General features: G+C 35.2%; 1 protein-coding gene across 2 annotated transcripts in view; it reads right to left on the bottom strand.

Annotated features, from left to right (window-relative positions):
* Positions 1–23,847: 23,847 nt before the first annotated feature.
* Positions 23,848–27,192, bottom strand: part of LOC109068233 (ephrin type-A receptor 3-like) — a 115,534-nt gene continuing 112,189 nt past the window's right edge. For both annotated transcript variants that reach the window (XM_042718730.1, XM_042718731.1), the window contains exon 17: positions 23,848–25,659. In XM_042718730.1, the coding sequence (XP_042574664.1) occupies positions 25,560–25,659 (100 nt within the window). In that variant the 3' untranslated portion in view covers positions 23,848–25,559. The remainder of the gene's footprint in view (positions 25,660–27,192) is intronic.

The following is a 27,192-nucleotide window of genomic DNA, read 5'->3' as shown; positions in this document are numbered from 1 at the left end:
ATTTGTATCACAGAGTCTGTTAGACATGTGATGATACCTGTACAAATCTCATCACATCTGTAAATGCATGGTGTCTTCTCGAATCAGTTTTTTTTAACTCTGTATGTCTGTTAGCTGCTCTTAAACCTAAAGTCAGTCAAATTCAACAGTGTGCATCTATAGTTCTGCAATAACTACAGTTTCTACTTTTAAATAGAAAGCAGCAGATATATTGTGTATAAGAAAGAAATGTTGAAGGTGATTTGTTTGGCACCCACAGAACCTGAATGCATAATTTCATAGTTGTATATTCATATATTCATATTTGGTTGACTGTTTGATTACAGGTACTTTTGATTACTTAAAAGTACTTAAAATATTGAAAAATGTCATTTCAAACCATATTGCATTAACATTTAAAAATAGCGCATGTCCTGGAATAAAGATTTGATCATGACCTTGACTGGTTATCAAGCAGATTTTGGTATAATGATTTTTTTTTGTTTTTCGAGAATTCAATTTGAAATTTATTAACAAAGTTAGTTAGCGGTCAGTTAACTGTGAATTTATAAAACAATAAGCCAAAAATCCTGTCTTTAAAAAAAAAATAAAATAATATATATATATATATATATATATATATATATATATATATATATATATATATATATATATATATATATATATATACTTAAGGGTCATAGAAGTTCAACCAATTGAAAAAACAATTATTCATATATACAGACTCTGAAGAAGTGTTCCCTATTCTAAAGTGTTACCATATATATATATATATATATATATATATATATATATATATATATATATATATATATACATACAGTATTTATATATGGATATGGAAACACTTTAGAATAGGGAACACTTATTCACTATTAACTACAACATTTCCTTCAATAAATTCCTAATTTGCTGCTTATTAATAGTTAGTAAGGTAGTTGTAAAGTTTAGGTATTGGGTATGATTAGGGATGTAGAATAAGGTCATGTAGAATAAGGCATTAATATCTGCTTATTAAGTACTAATAAATCGCTAATGTTCTAGTAATATGCATGTCAATAAGCAACTAGTTAAGATACCCTAAAATAAAGTGTTACCGCTGGAATAAATTGTACATTGTAGAATTTATTAAATGAGAAAACTGTTATTTTTAATTGTAATAATATTTCACAATATAACTGTTTTTACTGTATTCTGAAAAAAAAATGTTGCCTTGATGATCATAAGAAATTTATTTCAATAAACTTTTAAAACATCTTACCGAATGCTAGTGTACCTATTCATAAAACATACATTTCCAAACACTAATTTTCATTTAAACTCTCCCTGTACTTTATTGTAAATTATTATTATTATTATTATTATTATTATTATTATTATTATTATTTTTTACGTTTGATTCTGTTCTGTTCATTTTCCTTTAAGAATGCTCAATTCAGGGCTTTGAGATGACACTGACATCTGTTAGATAGTATGAAACGCAAGAGCATTATTAGAACCTGTTTCCAAAAAGTATTCTGAAATTTAAGCATAATTCCTTTGTGGTCTGGCCTGTCATGTATTTCATTAAGATGCCATTATTGCCTCTGTACCCTGACTCCACTCTGTCAAGCTGTAGGGGCCGACTGACAGATAGCTCCACCATCTATTGATGTGTTTATTCCCCTGTTAGCTCTCAGTCATAGATGGAAAAATAATTTGTTTTGCGAGAGTAGGAAGGCACTTGCTAATGGCGGAGTGTATTGGAGTGTGTGGGCATTCAGCATAGTGCTTTATGACCTCATAGCTGGACAAGATGTGTTTCGATGATTACAATCATACAAGCCCTTGTATGAGATTTTGTTGGATTGGCCAGTGAACATGTATTATTTTTTTTCTTGACTCTGTGCAGTCACATTCACAGTCTTAGTCACATTTATATTTTGATTTTAAACCTGAAATCAAACAACCCTATAACTATGTTCTTAATACTTGTTCCTGGTAATATTGTGAATTATTCATCGGTGCATATTATTTAAAAGAAAAACACGGTTTGACTTTGTAATCTTTAATTTAAATGTAGTACCTTACTATTCCTCTGAAACAACACTGATGTCACTTAAGTAAAGTTGGCGATTAAATAATGCTTTCAGTCTGGCTCCATTGTGGTATGTAATATTACATTTTGTATGTTGCATTCAGTTTCTGCTAATTTTTTTAACAATATTTATTTATTAAAGAAATAATTCACAGTATATAACAAAAAGGGTCAAATTTGTGTTGACTTTAATTTCACCAACATGTCTTGTCATCATCAGCAAGTTAAAGCACCGAAAGACTGTAAAATCAAATTTTATTATGTAAATAAAAATCTCAATTTTATGTCACTTTTCTTTCTCTTTTATGCTCCGCTGAGCATAGTCTACAACGCTTTTATCTTTGAGCGAATGTGGAGAAACAGTCTGTTCTGAGCACAGCTTTCTAAATGAAGATCAATGCAGGCATTTGGGTTCAAGGTGATATTTTATTTGGTATTAGCCTATCAATTTGCTAATGCACAACTTTCTAGAGTTGCTCCGAAGAACAAGGTGACAGCTGTTGGAAATGGATATTGATTATAAAAGGCTGCTGGGTTTTCTTTTTACTTTTTCCCCTCCTTTTATCTTTGTCTTTCTCTTTTGGTCACGCTGTAATGTCTTATGTAGCACAAAGCATGATGGAAGGCCGAAGCAGATTTCAAGGCTTCGTGTCAGAAGCGCACTTTTGAGGATACCTGATCGAATTTCAGCCCTCTTTTCTGTGGAATCTCTTGGATATCATTATTGATTTTCAACCTTAAAGCTTAGCCATGAAAATGGACCTGCGCAGAAATAACTGAATAAAAATAGGCTCAGCGTTTAAATATCTCCTTTTAGGGCAATATAGGATAGCCGCATGTGACTGGACATGGAACATCACAAAATCATTCTCCTGTGCAGTTAAGTTCATGTGATTCACACACCATAATAGACTAACTACTTCTTCATCAACAAAAAAAACTATCAACAAAAAAACTTCTTCACCACAGCCTCACTGCTGAAGTTTTACTTGTACACTAACAATGTACTGTCATGTTTTGTTCTGAAGGTCAAAAATATTTCCACCACATTTCAAATGATTTATTTTTACTATACTCTGGTGGAAATCATTTTCATAATCTTCTTTTTTCTTTCTTTTTCTTTTTTTTTTTTTTTTTTTAATAAAATGGCTGAATTGCTGTTTTTTTTTAAGGCTAATTTGTTTTTATGTATTTTAGTTGTACCCAATTAAATAATAATTTGTCAGTTTTTGCATAATTTGACAAAATTACAGCTTGGAAAAGACACAACTGAGGGATGTAAAACTGTGTAAAAACAGATCATGTTAAACAATTCCGGCTTATATATTATATATATTACGTTTTAAATGTAATTCACAATTAATGCTTACTAATTAGTGCTATTAATTAGTGCTCACCTTGAATAAAACTAATGAATTAAAAAAAAGAATACAACTGTTCACCTTGTGTGTATGTACACACACACACACACACACACACACACACACACACACACACACACACACACACACACACACACACACACACACACACACACACAGGTGCACAGTGTCACACAAATACGAAAGGCCATCAAGGAAACACGCAACATTAAAACTAATTAAACATTAAAATGCATTAAGTTATAACATAAAACCCCTTAATAAACACCATTATGTAAACAAAAATGACCATCAAATGTGAAGTCCTGGGAATGTCAGTTTGCAGTTTTTCCTCTGCAAATTATAAGATGACGTTATATTTTTTTACTTTCAACATTTAACAGTATTTTAATGTAAAATTACATGAAATGTAGGGTTGGATCTATAAGCTCCAGGTCTTCTTGTACTGTAGCTGATGTTGTTGTGTATTCAAGGTTGGACTCCATTATTTGATGAGAATGTGTGTCCTGGGTTTATGATCTCATATAAAGCATGTGTGCATGACAGTGTCTTTGTTTGTGTAAAGACGCCTTGCTGTATAAGCACTTATTTCTTTTGCAGTGTTACTCTTGGCTGTTCTTGCCATATTTCGGGAGACGTGTGAATCTGGCTACCCATCTGCATCACAGCTGTGAGGTGTCCTTTTATTTAATTGACTTTGACGTGGAGCTCCAAACACGCAGCATCTCTGCAGAGCAAACAGCTCCCTGCACTCAATCAAAAACACTTCTAATGAAAATGATTCTACCATCTTTTTCGCATGCATGCATTCATTCATTCATTCAGTCATTCATTATCATCCATCATCTATCTATCTATCTATCTATCTATCTATCTATCTATCTATCTGTCTATCTATCTATCTATCTATCTATCTATCTATCTATCTATCTATCTATCTGTCTGTCTGTCTGTCTGTCTGTCTGTCTATCTATCTATCTATCTATCTGTCATTTAGGATTTGCAAGGGTTTCTCTATCAGGATGTTATTAACCATATAAAGCCTACTGAATCGTAATAAGCAAATTTCCACCTTTAGGTCATGGAATACGTCTTTTTTGCTGTTAAATCTTTACAGATATTTGTCAAGTAAACATAGGAATAACTATTATATTGTTTGTAAGTTATATTTTAAGATGGACACTTTATGGACTGAAGCAAATGATTAAATAAAAAATAAAAAAGGTTAGGTTTTTTGCTCAGTTTGCACCCCTGAAATAAAATTATGGTGTTTCTCCCCCTCCTCATCAATTATGAGCTCCATATTCTTCTATATCATACTGTATAAGCCATAAAAGCCTGATGGATCACATGATACTCAAAACTAAAATAAATAAATAAATAAATAAATGCAAACTTCTCTTTAAAACAAACAAATAAATAAATATACTGTTCCAATAAACTGTGTAGCAATATTTGTCAGACTTTATAAGGTTAATTTGTTAGTCAGCCTGCTTTAAATAAAGCTACTGATTGCTATATAAATAAAGCAATTGAAGGCTAAAGGTTAGGTTCAGCCCACAGGAAGACCGAGCACATCAGATACCCGCCTATATTGTCATTTGTCACTGACTATAATCCATTGATGGCTCAAATTAATTTAACCCTTCAGTCATAGATCAATAGGATTGATTATGATAATCACATCATTGGTGAAAGGTCAAAGGTTAAATGAGTTTAAAGACTGGTAAAAACCATTTAACACTCTGACTGATGCTCTGGATCTCTCTTAAAAACTGTAGGAGGGTTTCTAATTATGCAATATTTGCAGCTCTCCATAGAATAATGTTTGAAAAACCAGTGCAATGTTATATAATGTGTTGTCACAAAACTGTAAGTGTGAGTCTGCATATCATAATGTGTTCATCTTTCTACTGTACTGTATCTTCCCTCTTTTTCAGTTTCCAAAACCATGCTGACATTTGGAAAATCGGTCTAAGAAGTGCAGCCAGGCCTCAGAGTTGCCAGAATATCAAGATGTGTTTGATGTGACAGATGTGTTAGCCCAAACTGACACAGCATTCATGACGGGGTACTTACTGTTGACATATTGGGGGCAGAGGAGGAGATGTCTGGTGTCTACACAGACTGACTGTGCAGAGACAGGCCTTGTGTTGAAAAAGTCAGATATGAAACTCTCGCATAAGCTGATGTTTTGCCTCAGAAGTGCAAGAATGAAGTTTGCCCTTGAAACCAAAGTCAAACCATAAACAGTTTTGCCAGCCTTGTTGTCCTAGACTAAGCGCTCAGCTTTAAGCCTTGATTGCATTATCGAAGGTAATCAAAGCAGATGGCATTGGCAAAAAATGAGCAGGGAGAGAATGCATGAAGGGCGGCATGTGGAAAATTCAGACTGTCCTTGGGCCTGAACCTTTTACTGCTCTGTTAGTTTGCCTTTAGCACAGGGAGGCACTAATTAAGGGTTCATTTAATTTCCTGAATCAAACGGAATTTGTCAAACACTGATACACGAGCGCTTGTTAAGCCCTGTGGGTCCTTAAGGTTCCATCACATAAATGCTGCAAGTCACAAAACACTATTCAGCAGAATTTTAAACAAGGTGTTATATGTTTGAGTATCTGGAAAGAAAGTGCTGGATGTCTCACATTTTTAACTTGCAAGGTTTTTCCATCTGAAATGAACAAAAACGAAGCCAGGCATCACAAAAAATCTTTGATCTGGTTTTAATTTCTACATCCAATGATGAATATATTTTTTTTCAGACCTTCATTCTGATTGAGGTGAATGGTGTAAAAATGTCTTGTGTTACTGACCTTGATGATTCATTTAAATGGTCAGATGATTCAAAGATTTATATGATTAAATAACTCTGATGACTCTGATTTTACTTGAATGCCATGTTTAAATAATGATAATAATTATAATTGATAAATAATTATTTCTATCCATTTAACTTGTCTCAATAATGTGTGGCATTTCTATTCTATTTTATTAGTTTTTAGAGTTTTAGCTACATTTACTTCATCAGTAATTTAATTCAAAATGGTTTAATCTAGGGATGTTTAAAAAAATGATTTCTCAATTTTAATCGATTCTCATTTTTAAGAAACTTAGATACCACGAATCGATTAGTCTATTATAGCCTGTTTTCAGTTAATGAACATACTGTAACATTGTAGTGTATTTCCCATCCAATAAATTGCAATAAGCTTTGTGCTTTGCTACTTTTGATATGAAACAAAGTCTCAGATTTCAAATTCTGCCCATTTTATTAGAGTATTCAAACAATAAATGTTTTTTTTTTTTTTTTTTTTTTTTTTTGCGCGTGGTTTAATGTGGTGTCAGAACGCTGTAGCGCCTCAGTTCACACTGATCATCTCCTCTACTTCAATACCAGTTTCAGTATGAAATAAACATGCATGAACATCCAGAGGTATATTAAATGAAAGACTCACCAAAATATGTTTTTGTCTCATGTTATTGCTCAATCAGTGTTTTAATCGTGCAAAGACATCAATATATCGTCACATTTTCCTCAGCAAACCATGTTTGGTGACCATAAATTTAAAGAGAAGCATTTTGCTAAACACATGCGCCATATTTATTATAATGTTTACTGTTCTCCAATGTTTTATGTTTGAATAGATTTTATGACAGCCACCATTTAAATGTATCAGAGTATAAATGTAATTATGTAATTGTTGCTTTATTATTAGAAAAGAGTGTAATTTAAGCATTATACAAATCAGTTGATTTTAATGTTCAATATTAATGTAGTAGCCTACCAACTGACTCTCTTGTATATTTTACAGCATTGCAAAATATAACATTATAATTATAATTTTACACCATTGTAAAATATACCTTGAGAAATTTTGGCATGAACTGTACCTATTATATATCCAAAATAATCAATATCAGAATCAGAATATAATCCGAATCCAATTGTGAAATTTGTATCAAAACCCAGTCCTAGTTTAATTGATGAAATAAACTTTGTCTAGTCACTGTGGGACCAACAAATTACAAATGAAGAATCTAAGGCAACTTAAAACTTAACTTTTCATTTTTATTGGGTTGAAAAATTGTAGTTCCCTATTGGGTTTTATAAATATCTACCATATTTATGCTATTCACACAAACTTGCAAACACACCTAGAGCAAGAGTGCTATATTTTCTCTCAGCTGCCATGTGAAAAGTAATGAAATTCAAAGCTACATGTTGACATTTCCAATATGTGGGCTGAGGGAACTGTCCAGAAATCCGTGATTGATCTTTATTCATCCTTAACGCACAAAAACACGCTTAGAGTTTAATGCAGTGCTCCCAAACTGCCTTAAATTGGTTATTGATTTAGATTTTTCAAAAAGCAACAGTGCATCCGCTTTAGCCAACAGCTTGTGACATTTGTGTTCACAGCAGCAGTGATAAGTGAAAACATAAAAAAGAAGCCAAAAATTTGACCTAAAAAAGATAATGACGAACATACTATGTAAAATAAGCAGGAAATAGTCAATCTGAGAGCTTGTTCAGATCTGATACAATCACAGCCTTCAATAATGCCAAACACATGTGATTTTACAGCAGCGCAGCACGCTGAATTCATTTCCTCTGTGTTTTTCCTGAGTGTTTGCTGTAATTCAACAATGCTGTGATCTCCGTGCCTGACACATGGCTGTTTTCATAAAGAAACATCTCCAGTTTCAACACTGAAATGCACATTACTGTATTTCCTTTGTATAAAGTAATCACATGGACTGTATCCAGCAACTGTAGATGTCCGTCTGTGAGGCTAATGTGTGTTGTGCACAGTCCAAAACAGATGTGATACCTCCATACTGTATTCTCATAAACTGTGAAATATCTTCTGTATTGATTTGCAGACAATAAATATTCTGTTGGTAACTGGAGAAGATTAAATCTTTAAGATATATTGTACGTTATGACTGTGAGTCATTGACTTTTAAATGTGTTAGCTGTCTTTGATCACAATGAGCAGGTTTTATTCTTAAGCTTTAATGGTATGAGTCTTTTGGAAATCTTAAGGGTGCGCAGTGACCTCAGGCACGCTCAGGGCTGCCAGAGACCTCTGGACTCTGAGAGGAGATTTTTTTGGGGGAAGCTGTACAGCTGAAAAACTTCATGGGGAGGCACTCTGGCTCCAGGCAATTCAGGACTCAGTGGAGAATATAATGGAAAAGAGAGAAGAGAGAGCTGACTCAGGAGAAGATGCAGAGTGTAGAATAGAGAGAGAGAGCGCAGAACAGATTTATGTTTGTGCTTGTGTGCCTCTGTCAGTGACCTACATATCTCGAAAACATTCTCTATATTGTATGAAAGCAAAGATGAAATCTTTTTTAACATGTAATCATAACTAGATTTACAAGGATAGGTCAACCAAAAGGTTTTTTTTTTGTGTGTGTGTGTGTAACATTTTATTGGGACTCACAAAACCACAAAACCAGTCTTAAGTGATCTTTATTTTATATCATAATGATTTTTGGCATAAAAGAAAAATCAATTTTTTTTGACCCATACAATGTATTTTTGGCTATTGCTACAAATATACCCCAGCAACTTAAGACTGGTTTTGTGGTCCAGTGTCACATATGCCGCAAGCACGTGACGGAAATGTTACGTCCCTTACAATACTGTGATGCCTTGTCCTGGCGCGACGAGACAAAAACAATAAAACCTATTACAAACGAGGCATTTGTTGCATACAGTGGGGACATAAATACCGATTATAATGACTTATACTGTCTTTTTACGTGTTGCGTTGCATCTCATGCTGAGTAAACATAAAACCATGTCTGCATTTGTGATCGGAGAAACGACAAACATCTAGCACTGCTCTACACTGCTCAAAACTCACATTTAAATTGTCATTGGCAAATTCTTTAAATATGAAAATGTACTTACAGGCTGTGAGTCAGTAGCACCAGACTGTCCTTGCAAAGTTGGAATTGCCCCACTTTATAGAAACAACCTTTGTGCACAGCCTTCCCAGGTTCAGGAAACAGTCTTCTGTAAAATGCGCTGCACACATCTGAATATTTGGGTTGAACTGTTCTGGAACAGTGTTGTAAATACAACTTAACCACTGATTTCTAGTTGTGTACTCCTTCTTTCTTTGCATCAACATTTGGGCGATGTTATGCAAATCTTCCCACACAGTGATGTAGACATGTGGGGGCGTGTTTAATCCAGGCATTTTAGGAGGGCGTGGACGAGTCTTAACTTTCAAAAAGAATATCTCTTTGGGTTTGAGACTTTACTCTTTGCAACTTTAGGGATCTCATCTATGCATGAACAGCTCGTAACACTCCAAAGAGAAAGGAAAACTTGAAATTGCATTATATGACCCCTTTAACACCTTTTGTTATGTCCATATTTACTACATTTCTATATCTCCTCTGATGGACTGCCGCTGGTTAAAATGAAAGGACAGAATTGGGTGACATTTCTGTTTGAATTTCTTCAGTATGCTACAGTCAAGATGCTGATGTTATCATACCAGCACAACCACTTCCTCTCTCATGTTTCTCCAGACATAACAAACAACACACAGCAATTTTCCTGTTTACCGTGACAAAGGTTGGAGAGCTGTTAATCTCAGCAATACATACAAACATTTGTCATTCAGAAAACAACTGAAATCAGAGAAACCACCTGGCTCCAAAACCCTGTCAGCAACTGTACATGCTCAAATGCGCGCACAAAATGAACATGCATTTCCATGCTGTATTCCACTTGTCTATTCTCAGAACCCTTCATTTGGAGGGAAAGTAAATAAATAAGCTGACACAGCAGTGCTGGGAAAACAAAATGCTTAAGTACTAAAATTAATGAGTGGGTCCCATGGAGGGCTTGACTGAAGTGGTCTACCCCAAAGACTCTGCTTTGCCTCCAATTTCAATCTGCTTTTCTTCGCCAGAGGGCACGTGATGGTCTTTTATTGCAAGTCTAACCATTGTCGACATTATTTCTTACAGATGCTGCAATTTCATGCCTCCACGATCCAGCGCCTAAATTTGGGGTTTGCTCACTGTGCATGTGACCACTCACAGCCATATGGTCAGAGGATATTGATTTGGCTTTTTAATCTGAAAACAAGTGTTTGTGTGTGGGAAACTGAACAGGAAATTTAGTCCCGAATGATGTCATTCTCAGTAATCTATAAGAGGATTTCTAATAATGTGTGAGTAAAACTAGCTGATCTGAAACAGAATTTCAGCTGATTCACTTGTGGGGTGGACAGTTTTATTGTGTGAACTGATTTGTGTGGTATCAGTTCCTCAGATGTAAACACATCCAGATATGTCCAAGAGCAATAAAACAGTCTTTAACTAAAAACAGAGAAGTCTCATAGCAGGGGAAGAGCGAGTCCTGGTATATTAGTTCATTATTTCAAGTGTAAAATGTTTTATAGGGTCTAGCACTGGAACGAATCCTGTTTATTGTCGCAACTGAGTATCTGGTGCCGTGCTACAATTTTTACGTTTCACAAACAAGATAAATTGGAGTTATAAAGTCGTGTGTCCTGCCCATGGGAACTTTACTGAGGGTCATATGATTTCAGCTGCCCTACTGAAAAAAAACGAAAGTATATTATGGTGGTATATACATGTTCATTTGTCCGCTTCATAACAGAAAGTGAAAGAAACTGAAATAAATAATCTGTATAGTGTGATTTATATATGATTTGTAAAATCTAACCATACAATTATTTATAATATTAAGAATTCATAAAAATTGTTTACGTTTCTGAAGCTGTGCACACATGAATACATTTATGTTTTACATGTTGTCAGTATTCTTGTTCATTTTCTGTTTTAACGTTAGTCTATGTAAACCAGGGTTATTATAGTTCAATAAAATGAAAACCATAATAACAGTTTTTGTTACTTGAAATAAAACAAACTTTAACTGAATTAAAACTGAATTGAAAAAAAAAAAAAAATTCAACTTGTTAAAGCACTTTAATTTAGTTTCCTGATGTATCAAAATAACTAAACAAAATTTTATATATATATATATATATATATATATATATATATATATATATATATATATACATACATACACACACACACACACACACACACACACACAACAACAAAAACTAATGTAAATGAAAAAAAAAGAATTACTAAAAACTTTAAAATTAAAACAGAAAATATAAAAACTAATTCAAAATATTAATAAAAACTGTAATAGTATCTGAATAAGACTAAAATAACATAATTTGTGAATAGCTATGAAACCAGCACCCAAAACACATAGCATGCTGGCCCTTTAAGCAGGAAGGTTTTTTTTTTCTCTCACTTGGTTCTTTTCAAGCGATCTAAACTTGCGCAATTTCAACAAACACCACTTCAGAAGATAGCATAGTCTAAAGCAATGCAACAGCTTTAAGGACCCAGTCACTTGAGAACAGATTTCAGTCAAACGAAACGTCTCCAGGCAGCGTGGCAGTCACAGCCGCAATTATGCCTTTTCTACTTGCATGTTTGTAATTGTTTCTTTTATTTAGGAGCCCTTGAGGTCCTCTGGAGAATCATAAATTGTGTAATTAGGGGCAGTGAATGGAAATCCAGAACATTTTGCCGTCTTCTAGTCTGATCTCTCCCGAGTATCTACAGTCTTTCAACTCTTAGCCCTGAAGCCTTCTGAAGCATTTTATTTTCTTTGCGATTGGATGTCTCTGCAAGCTGAAGCACATTGTGTAAAAATGTATTTATTTTTGTTTTGTTCCAATAATTGCATTGTTCAAGATGTTTTTCCCCCTCGCTGCCGTTTTCACACACTGTTGTCTGTGTTTGGGTCTATTCCAGTTGGTGGGGGGGAGGATTTTTCATTAACTTAACTACTTTTGGTAAGTGTCAGAGGCTGGTTTGACTGACAGCACTGTTCGATTGCACAGTTGGCCAGAGATTGCTCCACTCCACAGTGGGCGTGGCTGAGGGAAACTGATCAAGCCCCCAGCGTCTGCTCCTATCTTCTGCCTCATGGCAGGTGGAAATGGGCTGTGCATGGACTGCAGTCTTCTGGAAATGGGATTGGATTGGGAGTGAATAGGAATGGAGAAGTTTGCATTTTACTAGCAATGCACTCGTCCCCTCTTTTCAAACTGGAACTGATCTAAAATACTCTGGATTTGCAATTGATTGGAAGAAAAAGATATTGAGAAGAAAGTCGGTTTTCATTTTAGTGAAGGGTTACAGCAACAGCACACGGAAATCAGTTCTTCCATTATTTAATTACCCATACGTTACCTGGAACTTTTTCATTTGTATATTTATTATTTGTAATTTTTTTTACCTGAATACTTATTTCAAGGCCACCAAGTACACTTCAAGATATATAGGGTAACCTTTTTTTCTCTTAAAAATAGTATACAATCATATCATTTTTTATTTTTTTTATTTTTTTGTCGTTTTATCTTAACCTCAACATTTGTAAGATTTAGTCAAAACACTTTTGAGGTTAATTTTGTGTCTCTGGAAAAGACAAATTGACATTTTTTTATGTTAAAGTTTGGATATTTGATTTATTAATTGTATGTTACAATTTAGGGTTACACTTTATTTTAAGGTGTCCTTTGTTTCAGTATTAACTACATGTACTTATTATATGGTTAGGGTTAGGATTAGGGTTTGTCTTAGGGATATTTGCATGTAATTATGCATAATTTATTGTTATTATAATAGTAAGTACATGTAACGTGTAATAAGGACACCTTAAAATAAAGTGTTACCCAATTTATTAAATGCTTATTTTTCTAAATTCGGGCATCTTTCCCCAACCTTAACCTTTAACAGCTTTCTATATGGATAAATAGCAAACACACAAACATATATATATATATATATATATATATATATATATATATATATATATATATATATATATATATATATATATATATATATTAATGATAATTATATATATTATATTATTTATTTATTACAATTTATTTATTTATTTATTTTTTCATTTTTTTATTGAATAGGGCTCCATTTCCCAAAAGCATCATAAAGCCTAAATTGATCGTAGCTCCATTGGTTTCAATTGGTCTACGATGTACTTAAGCTTATGATGCTTTTGGGAAACGCAGCCCTGGACAGTTAGTTCAGATTTCATTAGTGTCTTTTTTTTTTTTTTTTGCTTTGACACTGTGCTTAATAAGCATATATCCATGCTTAGAATACATACGTAGATACATACATACTTGCTGTACCAATAAAGTAGCTACTAATGAAGTTATGAATTTTTTTGAGAAGGGTTTTGGGCCTTTATCAGCTTAATCACTTAACAGCTAAACACCCATGCTGACAAACTAGTAAACAGCTTAAACCACTTGAGACTAACAAAGGACCTTTCATCAGTTTTGCAATATATAATGTTTTTGACATTTTTCACATGCTGAGATGCATTTTCCAATTCAGCCGTGATGCAGATCTAGCTTCATGTAACTGTCAGAATGGAATACAGAATATATGCTGTATGTTCTATGATGTATCAGATCAAATCATCAGCACTGAATTGAGTTTAATGTAGCGGTGCAGTTATTTTCTCTGCTGTGAGGTGTGTGAGACAACCCTCCGTCATCATCTTTCATCTCCATCCATGAGTATACTCATCTCTCCACTTCTGCTCGTCCAACATACCAGATCATCTTTTCCTCCAATCACTCATCATTACAGTACCAGAGTACTAGAAGCGTGGGACTCCTCTCCCTCGTTCTCTCTCTCTCTCTCTCTCTCTCTCTCTCTCTCTCTCCATCCGCAGCTTTAGTTTGCTCCTCATTCACTGTGTTCTGCTGCAATCTCACTCTCATGTGCTTTTTCTATGACATATCACGACTACAGACCTACTTTTCCACTTTCAATCTTTCAATTGCTTTTTCATTTTTTTCCTGGTACAGGCAGTGATCCAAGAGGGACAAGTATTCCAGTGTGCTGGGGTAATCAACGCTCACTGAGGTATCAGTCTCATGGTTATAACCCATGTTTTCAGAGAACAGTGTGATTAAACAGACTTGTTCTCCACTGAGCTAAATCCTATTTAGTGCAGTTGGGCTTTTTGCCCTGCTAAAAATGTTCACAAAGCTAGTTTGAGGCATTTTTTTTTTTTTTTTTGGAAAATAAACTTGTTTTGTGATAAACTCAGTTGCTGTAGCTCAGTGGGTAGAACATTAGCAACACCTACGTCATGGTACTGAAAAAACGTATACCTTGAATGCACTTTGATTGAACAGCATCTGCCAAATGCATAAGTGTAATGGAATGTTAATATAAACAAATGATAAAAAAAAGAAACTTCATAAATGTGCTGTATACTCATCTAAATAATCTAATTGCACACATATGTTGCTTAGAAACAGGAGATAAAATAATATATCACTGACAGGTAGGTTCTCTTTATAAACACAGAAACTTGATTATATTTAGTGAGTTGGGTTGTTCTTTACTTTATGTAATCTCAGTGTACACATTTTCCAAACTGCTTGTCCTGTGCTAAAGTCTGTCCCTGGACGGATGGACAGATGGCCAGTCTGTATATGAATTATAGAAAGTATGGGATCAGTATGATTATATATATATATATATATATATATATATATATATATATATATATATATATATATATATATATATATATATATTATTTCTTTTATGCAGCTAAAAGAATTCGACATTCGGTTGATCAAAAGTGACAGTAAAGACATTTATAATATAATGCAAAGATTTCTGTAATTTCCACAAAAAAAAAAAAAAAAAATGAAAAAAAAAACAACATTTCTCAACACCAAATCATAATAAAAATACTTATCACCAAAAAATCAGCATATTAGAATGACCTCTGAATGATCGCTGCAAAGTAATAGCTTGAAAATTGATTACAAGAATAAATAACAAGAATAAATTACATTTTAAAATATATTAAATATGAAAACTTGGAAAAAGTTGTTTTAAATTGTAATAATATTTCACAATATTACTGTTTTACTGTATTTCTGATCAAATAAATGCAACCTCATGGGGAAACATGTTTCAAAAATATTTATGTTATGTATTTAAAAAAATAATAATGGTGGGTATGAAAAATGATTAAAAGTCATTATAAAAATATGTAGCTACATACTTTTAAAATGAACTTTAATCTAATTTTATATATATTTTATTATTAAATTTATAATAAATTTATGGTATAAAAAGAGCAGCTGTAGTCTCCAATTTTTTTAAATTTTTATATATAGAAAGTTTAACCAAAATTCATGTAACTAACAAAAAAAAAAAAAAAAAAAAAATCAATATAACTTTTAAATTAAAGAATCTTAAATGTAAAATGTCACAAGGAATTGTGGGAATGTCGGTTTATGGTTTTTCACTGTAAATAATACATTTATAAGTATAATAGTAATATAAAAGTAAAATAATAAGTATTTTACTGTAAAATTACATAAATTGTCCAATTTGATCTATTACAGTTTTTCATCATACTGTAATAAGGGAATTTACCGTTAACCAACTAGCAGGGTTTTTCTTCTTTAAAATTTTCACAGTTTTTCCCCATTCAAATTATATTTCAAGAAACTGACCCCTATTGTAAATTGTTCCAGAGACACAGACCTATATATTCCAATTAACTTCCACATATTTTCAGGTTGTATCTAATGTCGGATTTTCCCATCCCTAAATGTCAAATATAAAAAAACATATGTCACATGTTACTCAGATGGCATCTTTCTGAGCAGTTCTTAGTCAGAATAAGTTGAAATGAGTAGCAGACTGTAAGACTGCTATATAACTGGATCAGAGTGGTGTCTGTGTGTGGTAATTCATCATGGCCAAAAGCCCATCAGCAAGTGAATCTAGATTTCCCTGAGCTCACACAATGGCATCATCCACCATAATCTTTTCCTTAATATCTCTTTTCCAGCACTCAGATGGGGCATTCTGCGATTTAACGTTTGCAAGATGTGGCGCAATGTTCCACGAAAAAGACATAAGCGATGCTCATTTTTCAACCCACGATCAACTGCAACCAGCAGAGGCGACTCTTCCAGAAACAAGTGCCAGCTGTGCACCAAAAAGAAGCACATCTGCAGAGGGTTAGAGGAGATCCAGACCTCCACTGAGAAATATCCTGTACGATCCACCAACTCCCCACAAAACCCCAAAATAATGCTCTTTTTGAAAGAGGAAAGTCAACCAAATGTTATTGAGCGGTTCACTATAACACTCACAATGGGAATACTGGCGACATGCCCGGTGCTGCTGGAAAGCAAGGACAGCAGTCAAAACATGTAGTGTAGATGGTGACAGCTCTCCCCTTTCTTCTCGATTTCTTTCTCTTGTGCGGCTGAATGCAACGGGTGCTTTCTTTCCTGCATGGGTCAACAATACTGAGCGTCTCGCTGTAGCATGCTGATCAAAGCAGGCGTATCAGGCCCATGCATGTAATACAATTTAAAGCACCATACTCACTTTTTAAATTGAATTAGTAACTTTGATAGCTAATGTAAATTTGAGGCAGGAAGTGCTTTGATAGGCAAATTAAAATTCCATGAAAAAACCAAATAACTTGGAATGAAAACAGGTACAGCAACAGCGTCAACTATGGTATCTCAAAAAAAAAAAGCTTTTAGTGTACGAGCCAAGGTCAAATGCTTAAAAGACTTCCTGACTAAAATATGCAAGTGTGCTTGCAGATTGAGAGGTGCTGACTCATCAATACATAAGTCAGAGGAGCAGTTAGACTTTTTTTTGTGAGTGATGCTGGTAGGATGATTTTCTAGCAGACTGATAGACGGGCATCTGTTCCAACAGGCTCTAATTAACATCCGCTGTCTGTGAAGTAACATCTCTACTGTCAAACGCTACAGCTGATCATGCATGGAAAAGTCTGATGGATGTGTGGAGTCCTGGTATTAGTATTCCATAGAATCTGCTTTTGTGTCTCTTTTGTAAGTCGCTATGGATAAAAGCATCTACTAAAGGCATAAATGTAAATGTAATAATAGCAATATTAGACAATATAAAATGTATAGTTCCAAGTTCTGGATCTTGGCTCGTCAATTATTGGCCTTGATATATTCCTACTGTATAATTACAATTTTGTTCACCACATCACTGAACAGCTCATTTAGTGAACTGTTTATTTTATTTAAAAAAATAAAAAATAAAAAAATAACATTCTGTAATGTGAGGGACTGGGAAAGGATGATTCTTATTAAAACACATTTTTAATGAAAAAACCTATAACACTAAATAATATATCTGTCTGTTGATATTCAGTATATTCCAAAAAGTAACTATGTGTCTTTCTCAAAGAACTTTAACAACAACACACCACCATTCAAGGACTAAGATGTTACTTTTGGGGGCGTGATATGAAAATGATTTTATGGTTACAGTTCAGGAGCTACTGGAAAGCCCCTATCAAAAATGCAAATTGTTCATTGTGTCCTAGTGTGGCTGCTTGTCAATTTTAATAAAGCCTCTTACAATGGTCTAACTGTACACTCTTCATAAAACACCATTCACAGAGCCCTCGCTGAACACGTCTACAACAGCCAAGACAGCGCTGTTTGTAAGTAAGCCGTCCCTATAGATGTTTTGCTGAAGTGGATTAGGATGACGGCCGGGCTAATCTAGTTAAACGTGAAGATCCCCTTTGTGAGCTGAAATTCTCCCACACTTCCTGTGGCTCATCCTCTACCACAGTCAAACAATAGCTCAGTGAGGAGCCGGATCATATTAAACACAGAGGACTGCACAGCAATCACATGTTCCCCCAGTATCGCAATGAGTGAGTAAAACCAGCTAGGCTTTTTTTTTTCCTCGCCGAGCAACAAATGCGATTTGGTTTACAGAGGGAGTGACAGAGAAAATCAACTGACATATTTTTATGAAAAACAACATTTGTTCAAACAACATTTGTGTAAACCGCTGTCAAAGACACCGTGAGCTAGCATGACGAGGGAACTCGTATACTAAATTTTCTTCAGGACTTTAGTTCTGATCAAAGCGCTACGGTGTGTGACCTTTTTGCTATTCAGTGTCATGTGAGGATGGCACTTGTTGTGCTCCGAACCTTTTGTTTTCGCCTAAATGAAAGTAAAGGCCGGACGCGCTGGGAGCAAACGCTAAATGTCACTGCTAATCAACCAGGATTACATGACAAATGAAAAAAAAAAAAAAAAAAACAGCCACTGGGCCACAAGTAAGAGTAATAAGAAAGCAATCCAGAGTAATTCGAATTTATTTGCGCATTTATCTAACTATATTTCATTTTCAGATTGGAGTGGCTTTGAATTAGCATTCAAGAAATATGCGTCCGAGCTTAATGTATTAAGTGCTTCCCAGTTTCCAACACATCCAAGAGAGAGCGCAGTGGGAACGGATCGGTTCCCGGACAGTCACGTGACCCAAATTGAATCCTCTTCAATCTCCCTTTGTCATGTTCACCATATTAAACAATCACATGACACCAGTAAGCAGGGCAGAAAGGATGACCGGCTGTCATTTAGGACGGCGTGATGGATCACCCCGTGATAATGTGTCATTTTACCAAACCACAAATTAGGCCCAAGTCCATATATTAGCAGATGCGAACAGTCGGCCACAGTAGGACATATTGATTCATTTTGAAATACACATTGACATAATTTGAAAAGGTTATATGGCGAGGCGAAGAAGGCTCGAAAGGCCAAAACATGACGGATGGGGTTGTCGGGCGTGTGCACAAACTCGTACAGCGCACTGATTCACTCTGAACAAATGTAGAAACACACTAAGCGAACAAATTCACTTTTACTCACTCTCTCTGTAACACACATGCACACGGTAGCGAGTCCCGAGGGTGTTTAGTCTAATTACTCCTCTCAGTCATGCTGTCAGACAGGGGCTTAGGTGTCTCTTAATGTGAGTGCAGAAGGCATTAAAAGAACACAGGAGCCCGAGGCTGGATGGTGCGATATAGATCCACTCAGCAGCGTTGGAAAACTGACCCCTGCCCCTTGTAAAAATGGCCCTGAATGATCGCCCCCACACACTTCACACTTTCGCAGTGACATGCAAAACAAACATTGATAATACCTTCCTTGCTTAATGAGAAAACTTCCCACCTTTGCGATTTGTCTAGTCTATAAACACTCCACATTTTATCATTGTGTAATGGGAACACAAAAGCCCATGTAATACTCATTAAATGGAAAACTACTTTCTTTTTTTCAGTTCTCAGCACTGCGGTACAGAGGCCCGTGACATGTAACGAATCCGCTATGGCAAAAGCGAACCGTTAGAGATGATTTGTGTACTGTTTGAACTTCTGTAACGCAATATGATTTGTTTGAAAAACCGTCCGTAATGTTCATCTGTACTGTCTTGCCTGCTGATTGTATTATTGTGGCCCTACGGGCTGCCCATAAATCTGTCCGACTGCCATACTAATGATGGCTGAAAAATGACTATGTGTTCCATATGATATGTGTGTGTGTGTATGTGTGTGTGCCGTATAATGCACAGCAAGACAAAGGAGAGAAAGAGAGAGTGGGGATTGGTTGTAATGGGCATAACATAGAGTGAGAAGAGAGGCAGGAGTGCTTTTAAAAGCTGACCTTCTCTGACCCGTTCTCTCTCTCCGGAGAATATGACATCCGTCTCAGGCACAGCACACAGGTCAAAAAGACCCTGTTTTGCTTGACATAAATGCAGTCTAAAAAATAAAATAAAATAAAATAAAAACTACACTTTTTGCAGTTATAGCCTCATTAGGAGGCTGAATGTTTTTATATATAGTTGTTCTTTGTGCATCTTAAATTTAAACAAATGTTGAAGGCACACAAATTTGGACTCAATAATTCTGCTAAAAAATAAACTTCATGTAATATATACAGTGGGTACAGAAAGTATTCAGACCTCCTTAAATTTTTCACTGTTATATTGCAGCCATTTGCTAAAATCATTTAAGTTCATTTTTTCCCTCATTAATGTACACACAGCACCCCATATTGACAGAAAAACACAGAATTGTTGACATTTTTGCAGATTTATTAAAAAAGAAAAACTGAAATATCACATGGTCCTAAGTATTCAGACCCTTTGCTGTGACACTCATATATTTTAACTCAGGTGCTGTCCATTTCTTCTGATCATCCTTGAGATGGTTCTACACCTTCATTTGAGTCCAGCTGTGTTTGATTACACTGATTGGACTTGATTGGGAAAGCCACACACCTGTCTATATAAGACCTTACAGCTCACAGTGCAGAGCAAATGAGAATCATGAGGTCAAAGGAACTGCCTGAAGAGCTCAGAGACAGAATTGTGGCAAGGCACAGATCTGGCCAAGGTAACAAATAAATTTCTGCTGCACTTAAGGTTTCTAAGAGCACAGTGGTCTCCATAATCCTTAAATGGAAGATGTTTGGGATGACAAGAACCCTTCCTAGAGCTGGCCGTCCGGCCAAACTGAGCTATCGGGGGAGAAGAGCCTTGGTGAGAGAGGTAAAGAAGAACCCAAAGGTCACTGTGGCTGAGCTCCAGAGATGCAGTCGGGAGATGGGAGAAAGTTGTAGAAAGTCAACATCACTGCAGCCCTCCACCAGTCGGGGCTTTATGGCAGAGTGGCCCGACGGAAGCAACTCATTAGTGCAAGACACATGAAAAAACACCTGAAGGACTCCTAGATGGTGAGAAATAAGATTCTCTGGTCTGATGAGACCAAGATAGAACTTTTTGGCCTTAATTCTAAGCGGTATGTGTGGAGAAAACCAGGCACTGCTCATCACCTGTCCAATACAGTCCCAACAGTGAAGCATAGTGGTGGCAGCATCATGCTGTGGGGGTGTTTTTCAGCTGCAGGGACAGGACGACTGGTTGCAATCGAGGGAAAGATGAACGGCCAAGTACAGGGATATCCTGGACGAAGACCTTCTCCAGAGTGCTCAGGACCTCAGACTGGGCCGAAGGTTCACCTTCCAACAAGACATTGACCCTAAGCACACAGTTAAAATAACGAAGGAGTGGCTTCACAACAACTCCGTGACTGTTCTTGAATGGCCCAGCCAGAGCCCTGACTTAAACCCAATTGAGCATCTCTGGAGAGACCTGAAAATGGCTGTCCACCAACGTTTACCATCCATCCTGACAGAACTGGAGAGGATCTGCAAGGAGGAATGGCAGAGGATCCCCAAATCCAGGTGTGAAAAACTTGATGCATCTTTTCCAAAAAGAATCATGGCTGTATTAGATCAAAAGGGTGCTTCTACTAAATACTGAGCAAAGGGTCTGAATACTTAGGACCATGTGATATTTCAGTTTTTCGTTTTTAATAAATCTGAAAAAAATGTCAACAATTCTGTGTTTTTCTGTCAATATAGGGTGCTGTGTGTACATTAATGAGGAAGTACTTTCCAACAAATGATTTTAGCAAATGACTCCAATATAACAAAGAGTGAAAAATTTAAGGGGGTCTGAGTACTTTCCGTACCCACTGTATATATATACATATACAATTTTAAAGGACTTCTTTTAACCTTTTAGAATAAGAATAAAATACAAGTAAAAAAATATACCATTTAAAAAGTAATACATTTTATTTATAAATTAATATATTTTACTAATTAATCCAGTTCATCATGAAATCTGAAATTTGATCACAATTTCATATTAATATTTTGCTGTGCAAAACTTTCTTTAAAGTCTGTCAAATATAGAGAAAATGTACTATAAAAATAAATAAATAATTAAATAAATAAACATTTTACTTGTAAATGCATATCTGAATAGAGGTGTAAATAATTGCTTTGAAGTTCGATTTGGTTACTACAATTATTTTCTAAATAATTCCGGGCATCTGGAAATCTGATATTTGGCCACAATTTGGTTATAATATTTTGGTGCAATTCATAAAGCGTCTATTATGGATTTTTTAAAAACAAAACAAAACAAAAAAAAAAACATAGAAAAACAGAACAAGCTTATCAGAGTACATTTTACAAAATATATATTTTTAAAAGTAATACATTTTATTTATAAATTAATATATTTGTACATATTTAATTTATATATAACTATTTTGTTATTTACTAAATCCTGTGCATCATGAAATATGTAAATTTGGTCACAATTTGATTCTAATATTTTAGTGTGCAAGATTTTCTAAAAAATAGTTTTTCTACACCATTTTTTTTTTCAGGGTTTTTGTGTGTGTATGTGCATCGCATTATAAAGAACCATAAGTGCATTTAGAGAAGAAGGAAAAGAGATGCCAAAGCTTCAGGTGAGAAATTAAAAATATTAGCATTTATTACAGCGACATGAAGAATCTCAATGCGTACACCCTTTTTTGCGAGCTCAAAGAGACCTGCAGTGTGTGGAAAGATGGGCACATAGCTTACAAAAGAACAGAGATCATTCACAAAAGGATCAGCCCAAACACATGTACAGAGCCGGGGCAGAACAAAAGACAACAACTTGATAGACAATTTATAAGCAAGATTCATCTATCATCTTCTATCATATTAACAACATTCCACATCCTGCCACTAACACTGTTTAGTCACACAACCACCTGCTTTGATTCATTTGGTGAGCAGATATATAGATAGAATTCTTTACTTAGCTCCATTAGAAAAAAAATAAAACCTAATCACTCACTGATAAAAAACTGGAGCTTATGTTTTATCAGTGGTCATTAATATTGCCACTATCATCATCATCATCATCATCATCATCATCATGTTTTTATTCTTTCAATGCAATTTTCTGCAACCAATTTTGCCACATCAGCATATTGCCTCCCTAGACAGAGTTGAATGGATTTAATTTTGGGTTGAAAAATGAGCATAAAAATGGATGAGTTTCTGGTCTTCTTGAATTACTTTACATATTGAAATCTCAGATTTAGTGTATAAGGTTCATTAACAACCGCAGGATAGAACAAATGAATTCATCTAAATGCATAATCACTTGTTTAAGGATGTGTTTTTCCTCTCCCTCTGTAAAATATGCATGAAAAAAAAAGAAACAATACAGAAAAGTGCAATGGTTAGTAGTGATCCTTGCATTTATCAGTATCATATATATATATATATATATATATATATATATATATATATATATATATATATATATATATATATATATTATTATGATGCAATGTATTGTTGTTTATGCCATTTTAATTCGGGGAACTAAATATATGGCCATTTTAAACATGGTTCGAGATGTCATTTTCAGGATTTTCACCTTTTATGAAAATATCCAGTTATGCATACTCTAATAACAGATGATGATGGATTTTCCTTAAAAATTGACGATAGGAAGTGTGGTTATGTGTGCTTAGTTAAACCCACACGGAATCTGCAGCTATAGAATTCTGACCTTTTATTTATTTATTTATTTATTTTTACTCATTATAATTCCATTTTAAATGCATTTTGAACAAAGATATTTTAGCATATTCAAATGCTTTCAGGAAGAAAAACCCCTACAGATTCCAAGCAAGTTTTTGCGATTAGTTACAGTGTTGTGCTGAAGCATCGAAACAATCAATGACATAAAAGAACTCAAAATGTGAAATGACGTCAGGGAATCATGATTTGAAGTATGATTATCTCTCATTTCCATCCGTTCCTGTATTTATGTATCATATATATTTAAATAAAACAGGTAGACTTCTACTTTACAACAGAACAACCTCACTAGTACAAAAATATACAGTGCAGCAAATCAGTCTCGGTTAAGTTAGCATGAGGCATTTAGTTCGGCCCAATAGAGTCTCCGTCCCTGTTCCACACGGATCGAATGCGTTTCCACAAACAGCAGACTAAAACAACACGTCGAGCCTGGCTTTAACAACGAGCTCCAACTTCTCAGTGACGCAATGATAAATACTATTTACATTAAACTTCATGATATCGTTTCTAAGGGGAGGACGAGAAAAAGAGAGAGAACTGCACAGTTAATAAGGCATCTAAAGTCAAGCAGCTAAGGGCACCACTTGAGTGAAAAAACTGCAGTCACTGTCACCTGTCAATCAATGATGAAGTTTAGGATCCATGCTACATTCCAGAGATGAGTTATTATCGCACATCGACAAACGACGGTGATAACGACCGCTTCCTCCTCTTCATACTAAATAAAAGTACATCATTACAAACATTCTAGTTTTTCGTGTTTTCGTTTTTGTCTTCTTTTTTTTTCAAATCAACACTGTACATTTTATACACTATAGTACAATAGTCGTCACGCACTACGAGTATAAACGTATAGACGATGCGAATTTCGTAATGACGAAAATTACCTTTCGAAGTTGTGACGTGCACGAACTTTGCAGTGGTACAACACGTTGGCTTATCTGTGCAGCGAATGGACAGAAATAACATTTTTACTTTCTGGATGTGTGTATGAGAAGTCATACGGTTTCTTATTCAAATGCTTGCAACACGGCGATGAGTGAAGAGCAATTATTTCTCAGCTTATCTCGTCGTCCTGTGCAAGGCACGGCCTTCATCTTTGTCATCGCAGATGTTTCCGACCATCTTTGCTGGTTGTTGCCTTTTCGTCTGAATACTGGGACTTGAATCCATCTGTGCTCAAACGCCCAATTATGACAAAATAAATATACTATAAACATCTTCTGATATGTTACTGTGGCTTATAAGTGATGTAGAAGGACAGACTGATATCCCAAACACGGATGTGAGAAAAACAGAACAATAACCCTCCTTTTAAGAATAACAGTCCGACCTCTGATATGCAAAATGTCAAATATTAAATGCAAATGTTGAAACTGTAAAACACAAGCTGTGAATTCTCTCTAATGTGTTTTTGTTCCTTTTTTGTTTAATAACCATACTTCATATCTGATTTGCCGTGGCCTTGTCAAGCGATTGTAGATCGGTCTCCGTGTGTTCCTCTGCCTGTAGGAAGCTCGGACGTGCATGGACGGAAGCCAGAGTGCTTACAAAAGGGTCGTTTGCGGAAACATCCAGGGTGAGAACTGTACGTTGAAGCTGCTGATAGGGACTGTGGTGGGAGCGGTTGGTAACTCTCTCAGTCTGTACGCTCTTCAAGGCTTGTTATACTTGCACGTGTGTCCCCTGTGCGTGCAAACTCTGGACGGCCGAGAGAATCTTCTTCTGGTGCCCGACCAGAGTCACGCCCATCTTGCTTAACTCGCTGAGGAAGGAGGGATAGGAAAAAAAAAAAGGTTCAGGAAATCATTTAATTTTGGATTCAGTTTATTGGTAGTTTGGTTATAGAAACAATGATTAAACAACAATATATTTAATAGTAGTATAATTTCTCAGATATATCTTGTTTCTAAAGTAATTGCAATGTGGAGCATGATTTTTGAACAAAGAGATTTCATTGTGGGGAGCTACCCTGCACTACATTATAAAAATACAAACCAAGCAGGAGTTTCACATTAACAGCTACTGGTTGGGACAAAAAAAAAATAATAATACAGTGCCCTCCATAAGTATTGGAACAGTAAAGACAAAATTGTTCTGTTTGCTGTGGAGTCAAGAAATCTGTAAATATGATTAAAAGGTGAATATGAGACAGAACTACAGAATGTCACATTTATTATTGGGTGATTCAACACAAATATGTTTTACCAGCTAAGAAGATCAGCACTTTTTAGAGTTTCATCTCCCTATCTGATGTGAGCATAAGTATTGGATACAGTTGCCTCACAGGTCTTTCTAAGTGATCAGCTGTGTCCTGTTGCATTAATTCTTCAGATATTAAAAGCAGGGAATGTGTCTTATCAGTTATATCCATTGCTTCTGCATTCTAAGTCTTGCATTCGATGATGACATACACAAACCAGGATGAAGACGAGGAAGCCGACTCTGAAAGAAAAGTAAGAAATTTGGATGCTAAAAGAAAAGAGTAAGTCAATTAGAATTATAGGAAAAACAAAGGGCATGGAGAAATCAAGAGTTTGGAAACTACGGGCGACATCAGCAACCAACGACGACCTGATCGGCTGAGAAAAACAAGAGCAGTTGATGACAGACAAATCATAAAAGCTGTGAAAATGAACCCTAAAATACATGTCTGTAAAATCACCAACAACTTCCAGAAAGCTGGGGTGATGCTCTGTCAATCTACAGTCCGCAGCAGAATTTGACACAGAATTACAGATGCTACACAGCAAGATGCAAACCTCTGATCAGCACCAACAATAGAAAGGCAAGATTCTTCACAAATGTGAGCCAGTAGAGTTTTGGAACTGAGTTAATGGACCGATGAGACAAAGATTAACCTTTATCTAAGTGATTGGAAAGCAAAAGTGTGGAGAAAAAAAGGAACTGCAAATGATCCTAAGCATACAACCTCATTTGTAAAGCTTGGTGGAGGTGGTGTCATGGCATGGGCATGTATGGCTGTCTCTAGAACAGGAACTCTTAATTTTTAAAGATTACAAAATCAACTATGCCACCAACAGAAATGAATTTGGAAGGGTACAAAATCATCTTGGCTACCAATATTCAAGAAAATGCCCCCAAACTCATCAGAAAGCACTTCTGCCAGTTCAGTCAAGGACTTTATCATTGCAAAACAAGCAACAGTTGGAATTGGCTGCATTAAAGGCTGGAGAAAAGCATTTCAAAGCATAAGATCAAAAGTCTGGGGATGTCTATGGGTTGCAGACTCAATGCTCTGATTGCATGCAAGGGATCTGCAACTAAATATTAGCTT

The sequence above is a fragment of the Cyprinus carpio genome, chromosome B2 (genome assembly GCF_018340385.1).
Source record: "Cyprinus carpio isolate SPL01 chromosome B2, ASM1834038v1, whole genome shotgun sequence".
Taxonomy (NCBI): Eukaryota; Metazoa; Chordata; class Actinopteri; order Cypriniformes; family Cyprinidae; genus Cyprinus; species Cyprinus carpio.
This window is presented reverse-complemented; position numbering and strand designations above follow the sequence as displayed.